General features: G+C 35.8%; 4 protein-coding genes and 1 long non-coding RNA gene across 9 annotated transcripts; 3 read left to right on the top strand and 2 right to left on the bottom strand.

Annotated features, from left to right (window-relative positions):
- The first annotated feature begins 20 nt into the window (after positions 1–20).
- Positions 21–12282, top strand: LOC114873526. 2 transcript variants are annotated; one of them, XM_029181940.2, is made up of 2 exons: positions 21–266; positions 8468–12282. In XM_029181940.2, exon 2 carries the CDS (start codon positions 8514–8516, stop codon positions 10236–10238), a length of 1725 nt encoding a protein of 574 aa, XP_029037773.1. In that variant the 5' UTR covers positions 21–266; positions 8468–8513; the 3' UTR covers positions 10239–12282. The 2 variants fall into 2 exon arrangements, with proteins under 2 accessions (XP_029037773.1, XP_029037772.1); XM_029181939.2 differs by lacking the exon at positions 21–266 and adding an exon at positions 3727–4055.
- On the bottom strand, positions 1341–13812 carry LOC114873536. 4 transcript variants are annotated; one of them, XR_006829525.1, is made up of 7 exons: positions 13400–13812; positions 12761–13309; positions 12276–12656; positions 12003–12144; positions 6009–6233; positions 1756–3707; positions 1341–1403 (listed from the first exon to the last, which is right to left on the bottom strand). It is a non-coding gene; the product is annotated as an uncharacterized LOC114873536 (long non-coding RNA). The 4 variants fall into 4 exon arrangements; XR_003788960.2 differs by lacking the exon at positions 1341–1403 and having other exon boundaries at positions 1420–3707; XR_003788958.2 differs by lacking the exons at positions 1341–1403; positions 1756–3707; positions 6009–6233 and having other exon boundaries at positions 12061–12144; positions 13400–13617; positions 13735–13751.
- LOC114873528 (lysophospholipid acyltransferase 5) lies at positions 13176–17230 on the top strand. Its single transcript, XM_029181944.2, has 8 exons — positions 13176–13260; positions 14031–14138; positions 14341–14463; positions 14559–14674; positions 14747–14905; positions 14976–15212; positions 15278–15586; positions 15692–17230. Exons 1-8 carry the CDS (start codon positions 13176–13178, stop codon positions 15962–15964), a joined length of 1410 nt encoding a protein of 469 aa, XP_029037777.2. The 3' UTR covers positions 15965–17230.
- A 92-nt stretch (positions 17231–17322) lies between these two features.
- Positions 17323–25048, bottom strand: LOC114873532 (gibberellin-regulated protein 14). Its single transcript, XM_029181950.2, has 4 exons — positions 24960–25048; positions 20936–21448; positions 18082–18549; positions 17323–17921 (listed from the first exon to the last, which is right to left on the bottom strand). The coding sequence occupies exons 2-4, from the start codon at positions 20948–20950 to the stop codon at positions 17829–17831; spliced, it is 576 nt and encodes a 191-aa protein (XP_029037783.1). The 5' UTR covers positions 20951–21448; positions 24960–25048; the 3' UTR covers positions 17323–17828.
- Positions 24381–25063, top strand: LOC114873535 (dynein beta chain, ciliary-like). Its single transcript, XM_029181954.2, has 2 exons — positions 24381–24682; positions 24950–25063. Exons 1-2 carry the CDS (start codon positions 24488–24490, stop codon positions 25061–25063), a joined length of 309 nt encoding a protein of 102 aa, XP_029037787.2. The 5' UTR covers positions 24381–24487.
- The last annotated feature ends 21 nt before the right edge of the window (positions 25064–25084 follow it).

Genomic DNA, 25084 nt, shown 5'->3' with positions numbered 1-25084 from the left:
GCGCCCTTATTTGTCAGTTTCGAGAACTAACAAGAGCAATGGCGGAACAAGTTCGATTAAGACGCTAAAATATATTCGCCAAACTGAATGTTTCGTACAAATTCTGTAATTAATATAAAGAAAAGTGAAACTGATTCGTGACTAGTCTTTTAAATCCTTTACATTGCCGGTAAAATAACGGTTGTGAGCTATTCGTGACTTAAACTTACATTGTGCAGTTCTAATTGTGCCCGAAGAAGGAGACGCTTCGAGAACCAGTGTAAAAGGTATGTTCACCTGCATTCCTGTAAATGTTTATCTTTACACAAATTATCCCTTTTCACTAATTACGCTTTGCCAGTAAATAATACCATGCTATTCAAGCGGCATAAAAGATATTTCTCCCATCATTTAACCCTTAACTTGTAAGATGGGATTCATTAGACCTTAGCATTTTTTGTAAATACTACGTTTTCTTATTCTTTTGCAAATTTCTAAATTTTTTTATGGGATCCTATGGGTCTCACCATAAAGTTTAACTTGTTAAATTCGAGTCCCATCCAAATGTTCCTCGACTACTCCTCTTCATTATTACTCACTGGTTTGGAGTAGTAAACAATGCTATTTATAATAATTCACCAGCAATTAGTATATTGGTTTTCTGAACGCAGTACGACTAATAACAATATGTAAAACGGTGTTTTACGATAAGTATTTCGGACAATGATTGGCCCGACCTTAATAGGAAGGCGCGCCCTTGGGTAAGCCGGTTCGAGGAAAGGTCGATTCGAGAGAATGGAGTATAATCGTCATAAAGAAGCTTGTTGTTGATAGGATGGCCGGCTCCATCACAAGGTAACAGATACGATAACAGGCTGTATGAGGCCCACGTACTTACGCGACCAGCTGAAATGGGAGCATAGCGTGTCTCTCGATTTCTCCGTTCGAAACGTTCCTGGAATCCTCTCTGAAATAGTCCTCGATCCACCGCTGATCGAGGCCCGGCTCGTTTCTATTTAGTCACCTTTATCATTCCAGGCTATAATCCTTGCTCCTCGGTTGCCTTTCTAATTTACGCGCGATCCTAACGCGACATTATAAAATCATTTGCGTTCTCGCAAAAAAAGGTAACATTCTTCTACAAATTGCTTCGACCAACTCGAAAGAAATGAAATAACACCGGAGCCACTTTCATTAGAGGGACTCGAGTTGATTAGCTGGAATTCTTCCTTAATTTGTAAGTGGAAATTGTCCGTGTAAGGTAAAGCTTCAAATACCACTCGTTCAAACTTGTTTATTTTTTAACGAATATTCTACCCTAATTATCACCTGACAATATTCTTACCGGTACGTTGTATATATTCATATAATTCATATCATGGAATAGGAACTATTTCAAAGAAGTCACGCTCGAATCGTTCAACCTAGAAAAAAAAAAAGAAGCGATTTCTACAAAACCTGACGAGTTACCACGAAATCTCCCTCACCAAGCCACCATAAATGCACAATGGGACGCATTGTGTGCCTAATAACGGAATCAGCCTCCACCCATTGTTCAAGAAGCATATGTACAAGCTTTCTGGATATATGCGATCTACGAACACGCGTTTCGACCACTACGTACTATTACGAGTATGTTTTATTTAGAACCGAAATAAACCCCAGTAGGTAGGCGAGTTTATTCACGTATGTATTTACAATGTAATTCGTATTTGTTTAATGGAAGCTGTTTCCTTAAGTTTCAAAAGCTGGCGGGTTAATAATACTTTAATATACCTGAAAGCATTTTCGTTCATTAAAGGATACCAAATGCCTGCGTAGAGACGTCAGATGTTCTGCTAGGATACATATTTCAGACCCGTGACTCACGGCCAGGTGTTCCTCTTTCAGACACCGTGTATCATCGATGGGGAACGTTTTCCTCAAAATTCATGAGGTCTATAGGTTTATAATGATCATAGGAACACCTTTCGGTTAGATGGTATCTCTGAACGCAAAGATTTTCAATTTATACTTTTATATATGCAAATGATTTATGAGTCTGGAACGATGAACAATGGATACACAAATCACCCACGATTGCTTGTACAAATATGGATTTCAATTTAAAAACAAAACTCCTGGTAATAAATATCAGGAGATTCCAGAAAAGAGATTAAACGTTCAGATAAGATTTTAGCGTATCCAGGAAATATCTTGGAAAAAAGAAAATAAGAGGGGACAAAGTGCAGATATCGGATCTAATGGATCAGAGAGTTTGCAAAATGTTCGAAAGGGAGAGGGACGGAGGGAATAGCGTATTTTGTTAAGAGAAACTCGTATTGTACGACCAGATGGATTCTTACGGATTTATTCTTGGAAATGAACAAGAATAACGTGTCTTAGGTACGCGACTCTCTCTCTTTCTTTCCCCTCCCTGATCTCTCTCGATCTCTCTCCGCCTCCCTTTTTCTTTCTCTCTTTTCCCTCTTTTTTCGTCTCTTCCCCTACCAGGATTCTTCATCAATCGTCAGATACGACTATCGCCTTCCTTTCTCTCTCCGGATCTTTCTGAATATTCTTAGACTGGATAATAAAAAACTATAAACATGTGAAAAATAATGAAAAATCTAAATTTACCAATGGGTAACAACATGTTTTTTTTCATCAACATTTCGTGTATCGCTTTCCACGAAGATTAATTAAAAACTGTTTACAGATTGTTTTTGTGAAAGGAAAAAAAAAAAATATGTAAAATGTTGGCAATGTCGAGTGTCTCTTGATCGTGGAGGGTATCAGTCTGGCAGCGGCAATCGATTGGCAGCCAAGATCGTTATAGGTGTATGGCGTAGCGTCGAATCATCGGAATTCGTGACGTTTCGACGGGAGGTCTACGGAAGTACAAACTCGTAAGCGAGAACGATGACGCGATAGCACAGACGAGATCGCACGTAAACCAGTTAAAAGGAATCCATTTTTCCGCGAGGCATGTGTGGACATAGAGAGCACATGCACTAGCGACAGATTTGAGCGTCAATCAATCTAATCTAATTTCTCCGCTCGTTTCTCTTGAACTTGACGTAATCATTCATATTAGACGCGTAATATGTTTTTCTGCTGATTTTAAATCCACTCATTCTTTCTCGATGACGCCTACTAAATATCATCTCAGTTGACCTCTGGTGTCAGTGTTCTTTACCTTACTTTTTATTACATCGTGAGTTAGTTATAATTTGAATAATCTCCTTTCAACCCTCGGACAACGGACCATGGAGAGAGCCTCAATTGTGATTTAATTTTTTATTTCATATTATTTTCATTTCCTAAATTTTATACCGTTCCTTTCAAAATTATTCATTTAACTTTAGATTAATATCTTTGTATATTGTTTGTAAGTTTAGGTCTCAGTTGACCCAGACTTCGTTCTTCAATGGTTAAATATAAAAATGAACATCGAATTAGGTAAAAGGTTAAGGTCTCAACATATTCCAACTTCATATTGTAAATGTCAGAAGGATTGACATTTATTATGTCTAATATCTCTAAAGTAATTGCGCAGCAATTTAATCGATCGTGCAGATTTAATTAATTTTTTGCACCGTAACCTTTGACATTGGAAAAAATTTGCTTGATCGTTTGCTTGATCATCGCCATCCGTAGAATAAAGTTCTTAACGCCCCTCGACGAGTCTTCCTCGATTTCCCCTACTACGTGCTGCCGGATCACGTGCTCGCTCCCTCCAAGTTTCTCTACAAAAACAATTATAGATTCATTCAGTGGTAGCAGCGCCAGTGCTGTCTTGACACTCGTGTCGGTGACGTGCTTTCTGTTACTTTTTCCATCTCTCATTTTTTTTTTTTTTTAAAGCGAACGTTGTGCCTTTGCGAAAAGATTCAACTATTTCTTATGGAAGCATCATTTTCTCACGTTATCGTTTGAACCACACCGATTCGGAAAAACTTCCATCACGCTTGTAATTATTTTTAGAAGTGCTACGAGCTATTTTAAACGCACGAGGTGAAAGTGGAAGTACCTTTTCGGAGAAAGTTCCGGAGGGGATTTGTTCTCAGTTGTCACCAAATTGCGAAAATATTTTGGTAAGCGACGTTCTCAGAAATTCTGCCAGCTTGATCCATCGTTTCGCATGAACTGAATATTTTCTTTTATTTTTTATTTTTTTTTCCACCTCTGAGTATTGTTCTTAAGTCGTTTGCATTCATTTCGACGATGCTTCTATGAATATTAATTAAACTCGAGTTTGCTTTTATTTTGCTCGATGATTATTCATTAAACTTTGTGCTTGTTAATCGACATTTGCTCGCGTTTCGAGACGAAAATTTATTCCCATTTGACATCGATTATGTCTTCAACGCTAAAAGCTTCCAAGTACTGGCATTGTCATAATAGCAAGAATGAATCATTTACTGACAGTTTTCTTGTTTCCCTTAATCCGTTTCTTTATGAGAAACGATTCTAAATGAAACGCTAAGCTTGAAATTTAGTTACAAAGAGTATTTGTTTGCTCTTCAAACTCATAAGAAAACCATCAACTTTTATGTTTAGGCAACATAAAAAACGTAATAAAACGTACATATACGAATACTTGTGATAGTTGCAAAATAAATGAATACAATATTTAAGTGATAATCTAAAAGATACAAAGAAATGACTAGAGAATATAATGAACGAAGGGTGGTAACGTTCTAAGTACTTGTAATAACAAAAATAAAGCTTTCACGGAAACAGGTTTATTTCCCCGAAGGCTTGTAAAATAAAATTCACGCTTATCTGTAAGAGATAAAATCCGTGTTACCACTAATTCGAGGAACCTCTTCTCATTTATACTTGCTGGAAATCTTGTCGATAACGAGGCCAGCTACAGCACCATTCAGAAACGGCGACTGTTCAATTAGCTGCTGTACATGAAAATTGTGTTGTAACGATTCTACTAAATTCTGTTATACAACATTCATTTGAATGTACTTGAATATTTAATTGCGCTCCTTTTAAAAAATTCTTTTAATACTCGACTACGTTTATAAATACTTAAGTACACTCGCGATTCAAATCAGCCTTTTAGAGAAAATAACGATATAAAGGAAGCAGGAATTCTCAAAATCCTAATTGTGACGATATTAATATTTTTAAGTAATTTCGACGGAAACGTTTAAATATTTCATTAAAATTATGAATAATAAAGTAAATATTAATTCAAATTTTCCCGCGTAAGCGTTTATACGCAAGTAAGTGGGTAGTCATAGATCTATATATACGGGATCTCCTCCCCTACATCGTCATTCTTCTCGGGAAAGTCTACAGGAGAGGGCGGGATCGTGGAAAAATCATTTTCCCCGGGAAATTCTAATTTCATCCCCAATATACTAACTCCTAACCCAAAAGTTCAAGGATATAATTTCTTGTGAGAAATCACACGATTATTTCGCGCAAGGAACAAGATTTTTGAAAGGACCTGTAACCGAAAGACCGTAAAAGCATCGATGAAGTTGACCAGTAAAATTAGCATTCGCTACGACGAACTGTATTTCGCCTGGCGCGCAGGTCATCAGCCCAGTTCGTCGTTTTCCAAGAAGACGAATTTCTAGCCAGACCCCTCGATACAGGGTAGACCCCCAACCCTTCTCTCAATTTATGATGCTTTCGAACCACTTTATGACTTCGACCATGCATCGTAAAATCTCGTTCGTTGCTTTTTCTTCACCGAATTTATGCACTCCTCCGTTCATCTACCGGCCTTATAAAATCTTTGATCGTTTATACCTTCATTTTATTCATTTACTTGCTTCGCTTCCACAATTTTTTCTCTCTCTATTTAACGATTCTTTTAGAAACGTCTAAAACATCCTGTTTTATTTTTTCTACCCAGTTAATTTTTCAAAATCAAATTAGCCTTGAATTGTTTGTTTCTTCAACCGTTTTACTACCACTTTGCGTATTTTTAAAAAAACTTATAAGACACGCTATATGATTTCTTCCTTTGATGAACTCGTAAATTTTATATTATTGAGAAAGCATTTTAAAAAAAGATATACCTTTCAACATTTTTTTTTTTGTTTTTCTAATTCTGTACGCTTCCAACGGGGTCTTGTTCTGTTTCCTCAAATAAAATTACGACGTCCAATTCTGCGAAGTCCTCTTTGCTCGAAAAAAGATTTTTTTTTTCTCTTTCTCGCTCCTCTTGCCGTTTCCACTCCCCTCGACATTCCAACGGCAGGAGAGAACAGATGGTTGAGGAAGGATAAAGACAGGAGAGAAGGCTGAAAAATAATAAAAAAATTAATTAATCTCGAAGGAATAAAACGAGCAGAATTTGCATATATTCGGTCCAAAGTATACAAACTGCGTGTAAACAAGAATTTATTTTTAAATTCTTCAGCTTCTCGGAATTTATTATCCCTAATTGTCATTGAAAATTTTATATTCCAGTACCGTGTAACATCGATATCGCGTACGTGTCACCAATTGACGACTATTATTTCAGAGAAGACTCGATAACAAAGATGGCTTGCGTCATAAAACGAAACAATTTATTATTTGATTACTCTCCGTGTTTCTATTTGACGATACTCGGTAATTTGTAACCATGAGAGAAATATTTAATCTCTATAAATTTAGTGCTGTTCCCGTTCGAGATAACGAAGACAATCGTTTTCAATTTCCCGGGAAGGTGAACGGAGCTTACGCACCGAATAAAATTCTTTTTCAAGTTAACCTTGCCCGTCTTCGTTTCGCGGTAATTTTTATCTATGGCTAACGAGAATTGGAAAGTTGCGAGTACATCGAGGATCTTTTGGTGGAAACGATTATAGGGTTCCGGATAATACCAATTCGTCGATGACGCGATGTGAAATCGTTTCTCGAAATCGGCACTGGCAATCGTTCCTTTTATTCGGGACGATGTATGTTTATTGTAACTGCAGTTTTCTGAATCGTAACACGACAATTCATTGGAACACGTATTGCGTTACGCGGGAACGATCGATTCTCTCTCTCTTTTTTTTTTCACATGTGTTTACGTAGTTCAGAAAAATATGCCAAAAAAAAAAGAATTCTAAACTGTTGAGTAACTAACAATTATTATTACCAGTATAATATTCGTAATTTTATTAACAAACAAGTTCGAATGTTTGCCATTGAAACTTGAATCAATAACAAGGTGGCGTGCGTTTTTATTATCATTAAATTACATACGTGAGTTTTATCTCTCGCGTGTACTGAGCAAATATTTGGAAAAAGCTCTGAATGTGATTAATATATAGTGAAACGAACGAGTATAGTCGTGGTGGGGGTTGTGAGTTTAGTTGCAAGTCCGGGAGGTGGGAGAAAAGAGATAGAAACGGTGGGGTGTTAGAGAGGACAAGAACAACTTCTAAATGGGGGCTTGGCCTTCTAACGTTGCGACACGTTCGTGGAAAAGCGGCTCTGCGCCGCTTTACTAACACTCGGACATCTCTCTGCCACGTGGCCCATTAAAACACAATGGAAAAAGAAGGCAGCTGTGGTACGCGCGAACGATGTCGAAAGATGCGTCTCTATTCCTGTCGAGATTCACGGGAAAATGCAACACCTGGTCTTAAAACGCCCCTATGAATTGTCACTCGACACTTTCAACTTTACCATTAGAAATGCTATAGATTTGTTTAAATCACTAGATCGAGATACTGGCAAGGTTAATGGACTCTTGTGTCAATGAATAACGATCATGTGACATTCATGAGAAGTGCACTTCTCTTTAACAAATTCTTTTTCTAACCTTTACAAGAATCTTGTTACATTATATGGTGTTTCGTAATGCTATGTTACACGAGTACGTCGGTTATTGAAACGGTAGAGGAAGCGGTTATGAACATCTGTTGTATTTTTCGTCTTTGTAGAATTTTTATTTAACAGAAATTGAACGATTGGGTATTTTACGAGGAAAATCTTTTCACGAGTTTTAAAAAGATACCGATTAATCACTTTTGAAGAAACTTTGATTCTATTGGAATTTCTTTGTTTGCTGTGTAACGCATATTTATTTTGTTCTTTATAATCTGTTAAATCAACCTTGCAAGAGCACGAATTGAACACGATACACATCGTTCTTAGAATCAGAAGCGGCTGCATAAAGTGTGCAATTATTTAAGTCGACGGTGATATTAAGAGGAATTAATAAAATCATAAAAGGAATAAGAGGAAAATCGAGGAAAAAATAACTTTCCTTTTAGAATGAAAGAAAATAATAGGATCCTTGATGCAGAATTATATAGAGCTGTTAGTATTTTTAGTTGAAACAGAGTTTCATGGAAAATGGCTTACGCAATGCGGTCAATTACGTAAATTATGCCAGTCATTTATAAATAATCACATATAACGAGTAATTGAAATAAGAATCCTTCTATAATTTGATTGAAAAAACCGAGTAACCAGCTAGAAACATCCGCAATATTAATTTAAAAAATAATCATACACGCATGTGTATTATTACTAATTTTCTATTTCCTGTTTCCAGATACGGGACAACGGGTTATGTTGAAGACAAAGAATCTCTACACAAAATGTTGACAGTTATGTGTCCAAACTGTCGTCACCGATTTCCAGCACCAGGTTGTTGCGAACTTCAAAACATGGACAGAGATAATGCCTTAATTCATCCAGCAACCTGTTACTATGGTGGCCTGCTAGTTCCTAAAGGCTACACAAGCGGTGGTGGTTGTTTTATAAATGCACCAACTATCATCCATAGTCAACCTATTATTAACTCTTTTAACTATCCATCAAAGACTGTTGATTTGGAGAAGCCGAGAATCGAAAAACAGAAAGACAGTTTTCATCAGTCGTCTAGAAGAGATGCACAGATACTTGGATTTTCGTTAATCAACGAAGAGATTGATAAGAACGAGGAGGATTCTGGATATCAGATAGCCACGAGTTGCGACTTGACCGGAGGAAACGTAACGATAACAACCCCAAGTATACAGTCCGGAGGTTGTTTGATTCAGAGTACAGATTCTGGGATCCATATGCAAATACCGCGTATGGAAATCCGTCCAAAATTGTCCGGTGGTGGATGCTTTGTACAAAAGACATTGTCGACTGAAAATCACGAGACTTCGATCATACTTCCAGAACAAAAGAGTCAGCAACAGAATGGTAATTGCAACGAAAGGATGTTCTTGCTACCCCCAAGCGGGTGTCAAGAACTACCAGGAACTAGAAGAAACATTCTGCCGCAAAAGGCGGAAGAAAAGCCGTCGATAGGAAATCTAACCGAAGGAAATAGCGAGGAGAAGTCGCCTTTCTCGAATTTCCAAGTAACCGGTGTGCCGGTGATGCACTTTCAACAGCCTAAAAATTCTAAGAAAAGTGAACAAGAATCAGGACAAGGAGGAAATTGCAATTGCTGTTGTAACAACCTTCAGAATGTTTATCACGTTAAATCGAAGAGTCTGCCAGCTTCTGAGAATCATAATTCCATGGTCCTGGATTCGAATTCGCTTCAAATCCAAGTGAATGCAACTGTACAGCTGCCTGCAAGTCTGGGACAGTGTACAGTGAACATAACTGCAACTACGGCAAGTTCCCCTAACTCTTTATCGAATACAACATCAAAAACTAGAAACAATTTTAACGGCGGCGGTTTGGTGCAAGAAAACGAAGCTCGGAATAATCAAGAAAACTTTGAGGAAAGAAGAGACAGGACTCCGACCACGCCTGTGTCGTGGTTGATGCCGTGTCCATGGAGTTTTGATAGTTACATGATGGATAGAAACGCGGCTAAACTCTGTGAAGTTAAAAGACTTTTACAAATTTGTGGTTGGTACCACGAAGGCCTTAGTTGGCAGCAAAGTGAAAATTTATTAAAAAATGCCCCGGTTGGCCGATGGTTGATGAGGGATAGCTCAGACAGTAGATACATGTTCGCTGTGTCTGTACAGACTGCTAGAGGACCCACCTCTGTTAGAGTTCATTATTTTTTGGGACAATTTCGATTAGACGCCGAACCTAGACTTGCTTTCGCGATCCCGCTCTTTGATTGTCCGATAAAAATGTTAGAATATTACGTAGAATATTCGAAAAGCGTTGACGAGCATAGAAAAGAAGTCTGGGTCGATTACAGTGGACAGCTTTATAGTGAAATTTATTTGACGAAACCATTGGTCAAGGAGGTCATGTCTCTTAGTCATTTGGCCAGATTAGTTGTTAATAGGTGTAAGCTACCAACTGATCACTTGCCACCATTAATTAAAAATTATCTTGCAGAATATCCTTACAGTCTTTGAAAAATGATATTCATTATTTTCTGATTTCTGGATTTATTTAGTTTATTTCGAATCATTAGCAAAATGGAACTGATAAAATACTTTGAAAGAAACATTTCAATTGACATGAAAGCATATTTTAATTTCGTAAAAATTCATCATTTCTGTCGATCTAGAAAATCAGAAACGCCCAAGAATCTTTATTTTTATACCTTTAAAAATAATTTCTATCCGTACGCATATTTATAGTAAAATGTACAGTCTAAATGTAAACCTACACTTTCGTATGATTAATTATCAATTAAAAGTGACTCTTGAGACTTAATTATTTAAAAAATACGTAAATTTTAATTGTGATGACCAGATTTTGAAAGTTAAACGAAAGTGTACGTGTGTGTGTCTTTTTTATAGTCAACAAAGCATAATATTACAAGATTAATTATTTGACCGAGTTTCTGTTTTATATTGAAGAGTTTCTCAAACAGGGTACCATTTACATACCTTGTTTCGATCAATCAAAATTTTTCCTTTTTATTAATAACTTACGAAATTCCTCGTTTTAGTGTTTCTTGACTAAACAGATAGACCAGGCAAACAAGGTATTCCATTACGGAATTATAATCAAAATTACAAATGAAAAGTATTTCAATTTCTTATAGAACTCGGTCGGTTCTGATATTCTTGAGCAATGATCGGCAATTTGTAACGCATAAAATTGCGAATTATTGCTCCGAACATAAAATTCTTTAAGAATAGTAAAAATGATATTAAATCGGCTTCATTAAAGAAATCGTAAGGCAGTATTAGAATCTAAAGCGTTGATTTGACTCTTCGTTTTCCGATAAAAACTAATATGTATTAGAATTGTGGACTAGTAAACTTTAAGTATAGTTTCTTACAAGGTACATAAAAACTTTCTATAATTTATAAAGTGCCTGCTGATATCATACGAGTTAAAATTTTGTAAAAATATTTAGTGACCATTGTGTTGCGTGTGTTTCATATAATTACTTCAAAATAAATACTTAGTATGTATTAGGAAAATGAAGTGACTCTTCAGATAAATACGTCTGATTGTAATCGTATTGTGTGCGTACAATGAAACAATTAGTTAACTAGCGATACTCGAAACGAAGAGTTGAAAGTCTAGAACGGAATCAAACGTTAAATCAATTTAATTCTTGTTTATCAGCCAGTTGATTCAAATATACGCGTAATTATGTGATAGGTGACTTTAGATTTATGTATGCGCGTACAAGAAGTGTATAATGTTGCGCGAAACTACGACCGATGTATTTTTCTAAAGAAGAATCGGCGGCCTTTTCAAAGCAACCACCATTTTTCTAAAGTCGAATCCTATCTTCCTATACATAGAATGTATCGAAAACTGTGCCTCTAAGTAATTCGACTGCATTTTTCTGTAAAGATAACCGCTTTCTCGACCGGGATATCCCGTATAAATTAATATAGGATTTTTTGTTTATTGTCTCTATATTAGAGACGGCCTCTGGAACTATCGATGTACGACCTACCCTTCGTATTCCTTTAAACCCTTCGACCCCATACTGCTCTTATAACCGACAGAAATTTCGTTCAAACATAATATGTATAAATTATCGATTTAAGTTATGATTTTCATAATAAGCTTAAGCTTCGTAAGCTTCGAAACTTCTAATTTATGTTGTAAATCAAAATCTGTATGTCGGTGCAGTGTACAGCAGCGAGAAGAGAACATGTAATATGAGAGGGATTACTTCTTTTATAATGATTGTAATTTACACTTACTTTGATATGACATAGTAAACTGTGCAGTTACTAGTGGTGTAACTTAAAATCCTTTTCTAGTAGGCTTCATTTAGGTATTATTGTTGTACGATTTTTGTGTTAAATTGTAGTTGGATTGCGAAGGGTTTGTTAATTTCCGGTTCTAAAAATCGAAAGAAAAGTATGTTAGTTGTTGGAAACTGCCACTCAGTGAATCCTACGATATGTTTCATATTGCGATTATAACAATGTATAGTGTGACACGAGTTAAGTTATTAAATAATTATTTATTACCAAGAAATGTTGATGGAATCTTTTTTCTATTTTTTAACTGTACCTCATTTTATTAACTAATACAAACAGTTCTTCAGTTTTAAATGATTCTAAATTCAGATTTAATTAAATTTGTAGTACGTTCTTCGTGATTCTCCGCTTTGTAGTCAAGTTTTCTTAACAAAAAGGTAATTTCGTTATTAGCATGTTAACATCCTAACCGCCATGTTAGTCGGGTGACTGACTTATCGTTCAGCTTGCTTTAATTATTTTATGTAAAGATCCTCTTTAGCTAAAATGCACATCTAGTACAGTACTTGATGTTTAAAAAATTGTTAAATTGATAACTGCAGTAGATTCGAAGAAAAAGGAACATAAAGTTGGCTCATTTTCCCCACTCCCCTGAAAGAAGATAATAATGTTAAGCATTATAAGTATTTGCAATTTCGCAGTTAATTATAATTTTATTACAAATAAAATTTGTTTTTAAGTGTTCCTAAACTTACTATAACTTTGATTGTTTCGAATCGTTTCAATTTATTTCAGTAAACTGTATAGTCACTCACTGCACAGTCAATCTGTAACAGGAGAAGTCTGTTTAAATATGTGATTTTGTTTTTACGATTTATCCAAGGACTTTTTGCTTTTAATGAATATTTAATTCAGCGATTTTTAGAACACTTTCTGCATCGGATGCGTTGTTGCGTTACGCAAAGTTCTTATTGTCATTTCCTTTCTCATCGCGATTTTAATATCAGTATACTGATAACCTCGGTGATGGGTGATGGTATCGTTTCGATAAGTTGCAGATATTTTGATTAAAAAAAACCTGAGAAAAAGGAAGTTTAATGGAAACGTTCTAGGAATAATACGAGAAATTTAAGCAATAAAATAGGGGACCAACTTCAGAAAGGATCAGCAATGTCGAGCAGTATGTTATCGAGCTTCTCGGAAACCTTAAATGCATCCGAGGCCGCACTTCGTCTTCTTATCTCCATTTTACTTGGTAATTGATGTGTTTTAACAAGACATTGTTTCCTTTCGTTCTACAGGTTCTACAAATTTTATTCAACATTTATGATCAGTATATTAACCTATAACCTTATTTTATTTGCTTTTGCATAATCAGTGATTATATAACCAACCTTTGAATTATTTATTATGTGTATTCAACTTCTTGGTATATTCATAGTGATATCAAATTGAATTTTGGGAACTTTACGATTCAAAATAGAATTGGACATAGCCTTACAATGTTTCAGAAAAGGTTAGGGATTTCATCATTGCGCATGTGCAAACAATATCTTTATCATAATGAATACAAATCTCTTTCGAAAGTATTAAAGTCATTATTTAAATAGTTCTGAAACATTATTGTTTTAACGATTTGACGGAACAGAAAGTGTCACAGAAATAATGGTTGCAGGAATAATTACAAAAAACATGCGTTGCTCATTTTACTTGATAACGTTGTGTTTACCTTGATCTAAGTTATATACCTATATCTACAACTTTATTTATGTTTTTTTGAAATGACATACATATTCACGTTTGCAATGGTAATTGCATAATGTGTTCTTAGAACTCTATTTCTCTGAAAAATGTTTTTAAATATTACAGCTAGAATAAATATATTAGATCCAGAATAAAATATGTTATTACCGATTGTACGAAATTTAAAAGATTAATATTTAAATTATGAAATTTGTGAATCGACAATTATTTTTAATATTTCAGCGGAATACAATAGTATCATAATTGTAATTGAATTTTCAGGATTACCTATTGCCCTTTTTCACAGATATACTTTATATGGAAAAAGTCCGATTCTTCAACATTTATTTTTCTCAATCTCTGGCATTTTAATCTGCTACTGGAATTACGGTAATTAAATTTTATATGCTAATTGATACTGAGAATAACATACGATGTTTTTTACTCTGTCGCATCGAAAGAACGAATTAAAATAATTGCATTCACGTTGTTTAATTATACATTTTGTCTGTCGTTTTTCTTTCTATCATGCGACTTTTACAAATTATGAATTTCTACGGAAAAATTAATCGAATGTAAACAATACTTTCAGAACACAATACATTTCACTCAGCAGCAACATTATGTATCACTTACCTCATCTTGAAACTTTTTGGTGGTACTTCTTTATCGGTTTTTGCTACTTTCGTCTTCAATATGTCATATCTTCTATACGGTATAAAACAATTATTATACAATTTGTATTATATTTTAAGACCGAGCAAAGTTCATGAACAATTATCTATAAAATTTTTTTTTCATTCTTCGCAGGATATTACACGACAAGTACAGATGATTATGATATTAAATGGACTATGCCGCAATGTGTATTAACATTACGATTAATTGGTCTAGCGTTCAACATATTTGACGGTAAAAAATCGGAAGTACGTACAAAGAAGTACGAATGTGAGGAACATAAATTTCCTCTTTTTCGTATAATGAAATTATCTTTCCAGGAAAAGCTATCTGCACTGCAGAAACAGGTGGCCTTGAAAGAACAACCTACATTTTTGGAGGTTGCAGCATTTACGTATTTTCCGGGGTCGTTTCTGGTCGGTCCACAGTTTAGTATGAAAAGGTACTTAGACTTCGTGAATGGTCGACTCATTGATGATGTAAGTTGCCCTAAAAATGTTAATCGAACTTTTGTCTTAAAACAGAACAACTGATGTTTTATATTTACAGAGTGTTAAAAAGGATGAAATTAAATTACCGGATTGCGTGACACCTGGTATTACTCGAATACTGATCGGATTTATTTACGTGATAATGTTCCAGTTAGGAACTCTATATATTCCGGATCAATATTTGTTAAGTACAGAGTTTCTGAAACACAACTTCCTGAAACGTCTACTTATGATTGGCTTCTGGGGCCATGTTAATCTCTATAAATACGTTTTCTGTTGGTTGTTCAGCGAGGGGGTAAGAATTTTAAATCAGTCGAACAAGTTGTTTCGAAAATATTTATAAATAAGCTATTATTTTAGGTTTGCACAACTTTCGGACTGACTTACAATGGAAGAGATAAGAAAAATCGACCTGTTTGGAATGGTTGTGAAAATATTCAGTTGTTGACTTTTGAAACAGCAACCAGATTTAATTATTTGATTTTGTCATTCAATATAAATACTAACCATTGGTGTGCGGAGTACATTTATAAGAGGCTGAAATTTTTGGGGTCGAAATTGTATAGTCAATTCGCAACGTTACTCTTCCTCGCCGTATGGCATGGATTCCATTCGGGATACTATGTGTGTTTCTTCATGGAATTTATTATCATGTATGCTGAAAGAGACGTAAGTATACATTTCTGAGAAGTATCTTATCAGTAAAAATATTTTGTTGAATGACTTACTTGATAAATCAATTAACTATCATATAAAAATTTTGAATTCTTTCAGTTAACTCAGATATTAGAGAGAAACGAAAAGGTACAAGATTTGGTGAAAAGTCACCCCGAAATTCGGATCGCCTTTGCGATTTTTACGTTTATCTATACGTTTATGTTCATGGGCTACAGTCTTGTTCCTTTCATTCTTTTGTCGTATACTCGTTATCACCAGGTATACTCTTCTATTTATTACAGTGGTCACATTATCTATCTATCTTATCCTTTCGTTTCTATACTACTTAAGAAGTTCCTTATCAAAAGGAAACCAAAAAAGCTCGAATAATACCTAACAAGTTTTTAAGAAATATTATCGAACAATATGGCTCTTGAAATATTGAAACGATAAAAAAGTTTGTAAGTGGGCAAAAATTGCTTACAAACTATCTATTTTTAAAAAGTGAAAAATACAATATTAGATTATAGGATAGATTTGTTGAAAGAGAGAGAAGCTTGTCATCTACGTACAAGTAGGAGAATATTTTCTTATTAGGTCTTGCCATCAAAAAGTATTGCCTCGATTGTTTTCTTTTATAAGACATATTCGTGATTTGACATCGCATGCTTTTTAAAATTGATGGTAGACGTTTACTGTTAACCAGGGAAGACTATAACGCATGTTCTTTGTAATTTGTTCGTGATTGATACATACTTAAACTAATCGCACATAACATTAACGATTAGAGACGTTGTCTTAGTTGCTCGAATTTAGGGAAAATATCACTTTCTTTAAATAAGATGTAAAATTAATTTTTAATTGCTCATAGAGTAATCGAGAGAATTTTCAGAGCTTTCTTCTTGTCGGAAGAATTTCTGGGAGAAAATTTTTTTCTATGAAAAGGTGCTCAGAATTTTTTTTAGATGTAATGTAGACAGTGAATATTTTCCCAAAGTATTTTTTAGTGATTTTAGGGAGTTAAATGATCACATTATAGAAATACGATAGCGGCTGTGCAAACTAGTCAAAGGAAGAATCAGGATTTGAAAAATTTTAGCAAAATTTGTAAAACGAAGTTTTTTCTTCGAATAAATGATAGTTATCGTTTCACATGTTTGTAATTACACCGCTACGCAAGATATTCGATCAGAATTGTTCGAATATTTAATGAAAATATCTATTTTTTGTACAATTTCCTTTAAACGTATTTACAGATTTAACAGCATTTATAAAGTGATTAACTTAGAATCGAGTCATTTGTTGATTTGAAAGTAAAGATATTATTCAATTCTCTTTGTTAGAATTGAATCGTGTAAGCTCAAATTTAACTATAAGCGAGATGGGAAAAGATAATGTATGAATGAATGGATTGCATTGATTCCTTTTAGGGGATCTAGCGCAAAAGGGAATGTACCTTTAGTGAATGGTGCGCAAAATATTTTTCACAATTTTCTTTGTACTAAACACGTTACTACGCTAACTATAATATAGTTTTAATAATTTTGTTGTATAAAGGCGAGACGTACATATCGAGGGCTTCCCTCTTAACGTGGTAACGGTAATTTTTATTTGTGTTATTGCAAAATTATTTTCGAATATACTTGTACTCTAACAGGGGTGTGTTTTTATGTTACTTCAACCCCTTGTGATTTACTTTTGTGTTAAGTAAGCTAATCCTTTAGCGAAACTAGAAGAGAAAAAAAATAAGGATAAAATTTTACAAAAGTACAAATAGTTTTATTAAAAAATACATACGTCTATTATAATTATTTTCATTTACGCTAATCAAATATATCGAACATCACTTTACTACATTTGGTAATCCTTTGTAGATATCAGTATTCTAAAAAAGATCAATATTGTTATTGAAGACATGTTTGATTAACCAACCCTTTTTCATTTTTTGTAGTATTTAAATAACCGGTACAATCATTCGAATATCTAACATATTTTTGAAAAATTATTGAAGTTAATTAACCCCAATAAATGTCTTCGGTAAATGATCTAAGAATTTACGACGATAAATAGTCAGAGTGTTTAAGTCTAATAATATCCTACAAAAAATCTGTAATAGTAATCTGTATTACGTACAGATCGGTCTGCAAAATCTCGTAGATGTACAATTTTCCCAAATGATATCTCTTTAATCAGAGATTTACCTGTATTTGAGTATTTCATTGCCAGCAAACATTCTCACGTGCGATGAAAGCGTTTAATAAGGTCCACCAGAGCTGGAAGGTGGTGCGCCATAATTATCCGACGGGGGTGATTGCGGAGGACCGTATTCTGCGCTCTGTGCTTCTTTCTAAACGACAAAGAAGCAATAGCATTAAGTACTTTGTTTGTTAAACTCTGAATTCTTAATCACCTGTTATTGTACTTGTGAAAAAGAAAAACATGTGTTTTAGTAGCCTCTTTTATTAGAGAGGAATAAAGTTATTTTATCTACCCAACATTCGTATTACCTGTGTCTTGTATCTAATGAAATAAACTTCCGGTTTGCTTGGTTGCGTGGGTGCTTGAGTGGGGAGCACCAACTCCGGTGCTTCTTCTGGTTTCTTCACCAACACGTAGATCAACGTCTTTTCTTCGTCTTGAGGTGGTAGCGGCGGAAGAGCCGGGGCGGTTGGCGTCGGTGGAGTCGGTGCCTTTATGAATACGATTTTGTAATGTTTTTGTGGAGGCGCCGCGGGTGGTATGTATTTCGGTGGCTTGTATTCCGGTGCTTCTGGAGGCGGCACGTGAACATACACGTGTTTATGGACGACAGGCTGTTGTTGCGGTGGGCCATAACGATCCGGAAGAGAGGGTGGACCGTAGCTACCGGATCCACTTGAAAGACTAGCGCCGCTCGATGGAGGGAAATACGAGCTCGGCGGTTCCGGTGCTGGTTTCGAGTACACCGTTGTAGAGGCTACTAACAGTAGCGTGGTCTGAAACGGTTTCCAATTAAACTGTCATTAATTACATCGATTTTATCGAGTATATTGATGCCCGACAGGGAGAAGAACATCATCGCTTGACATCCAACAAATTCGATGTCTAAATTTAACCGAGCATTACATTAAATAATCGAACGAAACATCCGACTTAGTAATTTAATGAGATTTGCAAATACGTAGAGACGATGTTTTGCATGAATTATACTACTGCTGAATATAAATATGTGAGGTATTAAATCAATTTGTCTAAAGTCTTTTGAATACCAAAAATTGATTTGTTTCGAATTAATTCGACGGTTTAAATTCACTCTTCACACTAGTAGAACATGGTGTACACAGTTTAATTAATGGAAATGAATTCAGCAGGGAAAACGAGTAACTCTAGCAGTTACGGTCGGTTAACTTTTAAGAAATTTCGATGATTAATTTCAGATACTCGTTACCACAAATTTATTGTTCTTTTGTTTTCACGATTTGCATTAGAATTAATTTCTTTTTAAAAGCGATCCTCCTTTCCGTGAAAACGACGAAGAATGACTGGTACGGACAAAGGCAATGCAATTAAGATGTCGCGGTAATTATTTCCACTGATTAGATCTGCAAAACTAACCAGTTCCTTTTACTTTTACTTTCGGCTTCTGACTTTCCCTGTTTCGAATTTCCTCGCTTTGTGTTCCTTTTTTTTCTCTCTATACCGCAGAATCCCCCTGGGAAATTTTAATTATCCATTTATTGGTCGATCGAAGAATTAATTTGATTGTAACTTTCATGAAAGTTCTATGTGAAACTTTCGTAACGATTGAAATAAAGAAATTAGCAAATTAACACGCGCCTAATGATGCGGCATCAGTCAAGTCAACAAGTTATTGTATAATTAATCCGTTAAAACTTATTATGCTTCCACACGATACGAAGTACTCTAAAGCTGGAATTACAACCTTTTTTTTACAGATTTTTACAGGAAGTAATGATAGGAGTAATCGCCGTGTCAAAGAAGATTATAAAACGGTTGTTGAATAGCGAGACTTCCTGCAAGGTGCGCGGAACGGCTAGAGGGTCCCATCAAGATCGACCACGGGTGGAGGCGTAATTTCTTGAAAATTGATCGCGTACCATGACTAGAGGAGAACAATTGCGTAAGCGTAACGATTTAACGTGGTAGAAAATTGGTTGCGAAACGATCGCGAGTACACGTTCGTTGCATTTCTAGTACATGTGCAGACATTACTCATGGGTGTACTTGGTCGCGTGCACACGGAATACGCGATCGACTTTCTTCGTGAAAACAATTTGGTCACTTTCGAATGACCATCTCGTTTTATTTCGTACTCCTTCTACAGTGGACTAAACGCCATGAAGAATGGTAATCGAATTATCAAATGTACAAATTAATTCGTTGTCTTTGACATTTTAAAAATGAATTCTCAATGGAAAACAAAGAAGAAAAGGCACATAATTAATTTGTGCAACTATATAAAATATAAAATTACATTTTACGTTATCTGTTCATCATAGCAACCGGCACGATTTTCTGGAATAAATTTCTTTCAGCATTACAGGTAAACTCTCGGCAGATTCAGAGCGTAAAATGTAGTTTTGCTGAGTGAGCATTACAAAAATGGAAATAAGCGTTACAAACGTGGAGAGCAAACGTGAGATATTTCGGGGCGTTGATAAACGGAGATCGAGTCACGAGAACCCGTTACCCCATTAAAGATTCCGTAAAAATAATGCATTCTCGATTGCATGTTGCAAGAGATCCGGTCAGAAATTACCCAAATTTAACCGAGTACTTTCACTGTATCCACTGTATTCCATGTCGTTACGTGCCATTCTCATGTATCTCGATACGATCCCTAAATTCCCAGTTTTTTTTTATGGGAGAAAGTTTCACAGGAACCGTTCGATCGATTAAAATCAATCGTATCAAGATGTTTTTTAGCGCGGATAATTATATACACGGATAGGTACACTCGCGATCAAATCAGACTTCCCTAGGATAAATGGCGACATAAGAGAAGCAGGAATTAATTATTAATTGATAAGTATTATAAAATTTAATGTACAACTGAGAAATATGAACAATAAATAAAAATAAAGGGACCATGTCCCAACATTGTCATTCTCCCCGGGAATGCTTATGGATGAGGTGAAAACTGGGAAGATCAACATTCTTCCTGAGGAAGCTTGATCTGAACACGACTGTATCATGTTGAAGAATCGTTTAATTAAAAATTAATTCAACACCGGTGTCTCTCAGAAATAAGGGTTCACGAAGGAAATACCATTTCCACCCCGAAACAAAGGCACCAAACGGTGCAAGGAAACGATTAAAGATACAGGATGACAGCGATGAGGAAGGGTTCGTAGAACTCACCAGGTAGACCAACATCGTCGAATTTCGAGGTAATCGAGAGGGTACGAGGCCGAAAGGTAGACGTCGCAAGGAGAACGTCTTTCACCGGCGATCTTTCACAGTTGTGTCGGCTGGATCGACACATTCGGACTTTTATACGAGCTGAAAGAGGGGAAAAGGAACATCCTCGATCCTCTTCCTTCCCTCGTTCGATCATCGATCGGTCGATCTTCTTTCATGCGGCTACGTAACCCTGATCTTATTACGATCAACATCCCCGCTTTTCTTCTCGTTTAGAACGGGTTACGGTGAATCCGGGAAACCTCGCGCCATTCAACCGAGATGAATCGGAAGTATCGCGGCTGATTTATCGTTCCTTCCACATTAATTAGTCCCACGTTTGTTAAGATTTTATCATTCTGTATCTGAATTTTTCTGACTGTTTCAGCACAAATTTTTATAAATCTTTGTAAAATTTGCGACTGACGAAGCGTGGTCAATCGTGACCCAGACCGACTTACATACGAAGATGTTCTGTAAAAAGGAAAAAAATCAAGTTATTACAAATGCGATTGCAATCTACGAAAAGAAAGAAATGTAAAGTTAAGCCTAGTGTACAAATTAAGGTATACGAACAGTGTAAAACATGCGTAGATTTGTAGATTCTAAATCAGTTGCTTCGCAATGGAAATAAATTAGCGTTTCGATTAAACGTTACAAGAGCGTCGGAATAAATGTTTCGCTGGTGTAATGTATCTTTCACGCTTGACGGGACACGGCGTGACATGGAATTTCGGTATCCAAGCGTAATTTAAATTCAGATTAAAGTCGTTTCTCGCATAAATCCACGCGGAGCGACCGGTGCGACCGTGACGGAAAATTCGAGGCCATAAGATCAGCGTCATTTCGTAGAGAAAGAAAGTCGTAGAGATCGTTATCGAATGGTCCGCGCGTTTGATATCGCAACAAGAGAGCTTGATTACGTCCAAGAGGTACCTAGATTGAGTAAGAGGATGCTCTGGTAAGAAATTCACGTGTAGATTTGGTCGTGCTGAGCGACGACACGAATGGTCGCGTCCCGATCGTCGAATTGACCATTCGATGTATCCGAGACCGGCGAGGTTTCGAGAGAATGTCCTTGATATCGGCCTAAATTCCTTTGGACGCATTCAGGTATTTTCTCCGTAACGTAATTCCAGAGGCAAGCAACGAAGGAGAGACGGGCAAAATGAAGACGAGCGAAAGTGTGCCCGGTATGGTGGCCCTCACGGTGAAAGTCAAACTAATTACGAGACGGGCATGGGCACGTAAGCTGCTCGGAGAGTTAACGTTGCAAAACAATCCTCTTCGCTACGAATATTAACCCGGAACACTTTCCACTGCCCGAATACCTTGTGATTGCTCCTCTTTTCTTTCTTTCCCTTAAGGGGGTAGATACGGGTAACGCAGCGATGTGACATTACCGGCAAAAATGGGACTAAAAAAGGGTTCGGGAAATTACATGTTTCGTTTTTATATGAGAACATTTCGGGCTGGGTTAGGGCTCATTCGAAAGAGGAAGGTTCAGTGCAGCGCGCTTTGGTCATGATTCAACGAGATTTTATTAATATCTAATAATATGAGTGTCCAAAGTAGAGGAAAAATCGACAAAATACACCAGTAGAATCCAAGTATTTTTAGGTCGCTAAGAGAATTTTGTGACTCAAACGATGGACTCAAACCTTTCTCTTTCGAATGAACCCTTATTCAGCTGAAAATCTCATATAAGGACGAAAAATGTAATTTCGTGATCTCTGGTCCCGTCGGTTCCAAATTCTAAATAACGTGTAAGCTAACAAGGGTACCACTGTTGTCCATCAACGTGTCAAAGTCTCTTTAATCAATTAGTATTTGTAAAAGATAGCTTCAGAGATAACTTTAATCATTTATTTATGAGACTTTATTAAAAGATAGACTTGATTATTGTTTCTTTGTTTGCAGTCAGAAAAGAGATATCATTTGATTCAATTCCGTGACTCACCCTGTGTGAAGTTAACAAAGATCGTAACTATGAAGAAACATTTTTATTGCGCTGTAACGACGTTGTTACAGTTTTCTACTTATAAGGAAGTGAAGACAGTTTAACGTATAGGTGTAAATGAGTTTACAAAGAGAAACATCGAGATACGTCGAACACTTGTTACTTGTTAGTATGCTGACTATGCCAAGTATTTTAACGCCATTCACAATGTGCTCGAGAACGATGATTACTTCATTTTCAGTTATTCAACTGTTTATCTACGTGGGTTGAGCAATTTATTAGAAGAACACCTGATATACAGAATTGTGTTTGAAATAGATATAAAAAATGTGATCGTTCGAACGTTCCCATCGTAATTAGTTAAGTAACAGCTGATCTACAAAGGATTAGGCTCGGTTTCCTTGTTACTAAACAGCACGAGATTTCCGTTACCTAATCCACGAATAAACTGATTATCTAATTTTATTCCGGATAACTACAATTCTTCAACGAATCGTTATTTGAATAAATTGATATGAGTATAAAAGGGCCAGAGACTTTCTCGTCATTCTGAAATTTTAATATTCCAGATTTCTAAAATTTCCTAACTCTGAAATTTCAAAAATCCAGTATCTAATTGTAAGATATGAATGTAGATATATGTATATAGAAACCTTTGAAGGTGGTAACATCTCTTTGCGATCTATCGTCACCATTTTATGTAAACGTACAATAAAAGTTAGATTGATAATGACAAACATGTCATATTTAAGTTAATAAACAAAGCTGTTCTGAATCGTACAGAAAATGGCTGAGAAGAAAGAAGAGGAGAAAGCAGAGCAAGATAAGCGATTAGAATATATTTACGATTACCTTCTGGTCTCCAGAAAAGTAAAAATGGACAAATGGATGAAAATGTTGTCGAATGCAGACTTTAAGGTACCGATATCCAAATGGAAACGAGGAGAATTATTACAAGATTTATAGATCGTAACTCTGCCTGCAATTAGGAAAACCAGTCGATATCTTTATCGAAATTTTTAATCATTGAAAGTTTAATTAAATTGAAAGGTCGCAAATGTTCTTGCGATATAAATGATCCAGCAAGAAAATGTCAGGTGGTTTGAAATTAAATGAACCAGCTGATAAACGTTCAATGCTCGTGTACCAGATCGCTTTTCCGGGGTAATTTGCCAGAATTATCTCGTTACGTAACAAGTCTGTTACATAACTCTATCGGCGTTGTTTTAAATATAATTCAATGATGTGTAATTAAAAATGAAAATTCAAAAGAATACTTTCGACTAGCGTGTTTAAACGTTTCATTATCCTCTTTAAAGTGTTACGAGATACGTATTGAAAGAGCAAGTATTATTAATTACTGTACCCTCCATTTAGTGAAACTTTTTTCTCAAAAATGTCTGGAGCGTCAGTGGGGCAAATTCTAAAGTGAGAGGTCGCAAAAAATCGCATTCTAAAGGCGAATTTTTGTCTGTTTTGTTTGAATAACACCTAAATTCATCGACTTTCACGCTCAGGAGATAATTAACAAGTTCTTCGGTACGCCATCGGAGATGATCCTTGTGTTGCATCTGACACCCAGTGGTCTGCTGGTGCCCTATCTCGAGATAACGCAATCCAAGAAGAAGGTGTCGTACTTCGTAAAGAGAAAAGCTCAAACGGTCACCGAAGTTAATGTCAGGGAGTTGTTGATACCTGGCGACATGGCGCCAAACCCTATCGAAGAATTGGCAGTGCTCGTTGAAGACGTTTGTTCGAAACCTTTACCCATTTGGCGTAACTAGCATTTCTATCTGGCGTGGGCCAAATTCTATAGAATTCTGTAATTCTGAAATTTCGGAATTTTGGAATTGCGAAGTTTTTGAAATTCTGGAATTTTAGAATTTTAAATTTTTAAAATGATGAGAGGACTAGGCCCATCCTGGCTCCTACCTATTTACGCCAATAACTTTACCTCAATTATTTTCAAATACAACACTGTAGATAATTAAGAGACAATTATTATAATTTGGCAGGCATATGTACCTATATTGTCTAATCCAAAAAACCACGTTGGATGGCCGGAAGTCGTGCGAAAGGATGTGAAGAAACAAGTATACAATCTTCGTAGCTTGATATGGCAGGTATGAATTCAATTTTAAATATCACAC

This window comes from Osmia bicornis, chromosome 1 (assembly GCF_907164935.1).
Source record: "Osmia bicornis bicornis chromosome 1, iOsmBic2.1, whole genome shotgun sequence".
Lineage (NCBI taxonomy): Eukaryota > Metazoa > Arthropoda > Insecta > Hymenoptera > Megachilidae > Osmia > Osmia bicornis.
This window is presented reverse-complemented; position numbering and strand designations above follow the sequence as displayed.

Coding starts and splice junctions, on each gene's coding strand:
- LOC114873526 (XM_029181940.2), top strand. CDS start 8,514: ATGTTGACAGTTATGTGTCCAAACTGTCGTCACCGATTTCCAGCACCA.
- LOC114873528 (XM_029181944.2), top strand. CDS start 13,176: ATGTCGAGCAGTATGTTATCGAGCTTCTCGGAAACCTTAAATGCATCC. Junction 13,261..14,030: donor TCTTATCTCCATTTTACTTG/GTAATTGATGTG, acceptor TTGAATTTTCAG/GATTACCTATTGCCCTTTTT. Junction 15,587..15,691: donor TCATGTATGCTGAAAGAGAC/GTAAGTATACAT, acceptor GAATTCTTTCAG/TTAACTCAGATATTAGAGAG.
- LOC114873532 (XM_029181950.2), bottom strand. Junction 17,922..18,081: donor TCATTAGATACAAGACACAG/GTAATACGAATG, acceptor TTTGTCGTTTAG/AAAGAAGCACAGAGCGCAGA.
- LOC114873535 (XM_029181954.2), top strand. CDS start 24,488: ATGATCCTTGTGTTGCATCTGACACCCAGTGGTCTGCTGGTGCCCTAT. Junction 24,683..24,949: donor TGGCAGTGCTCGTTGAAGAC/GTTTGTTCGAAA, acceptor ATAATTTGGCAG/GCATATGTACCTATATTGTC.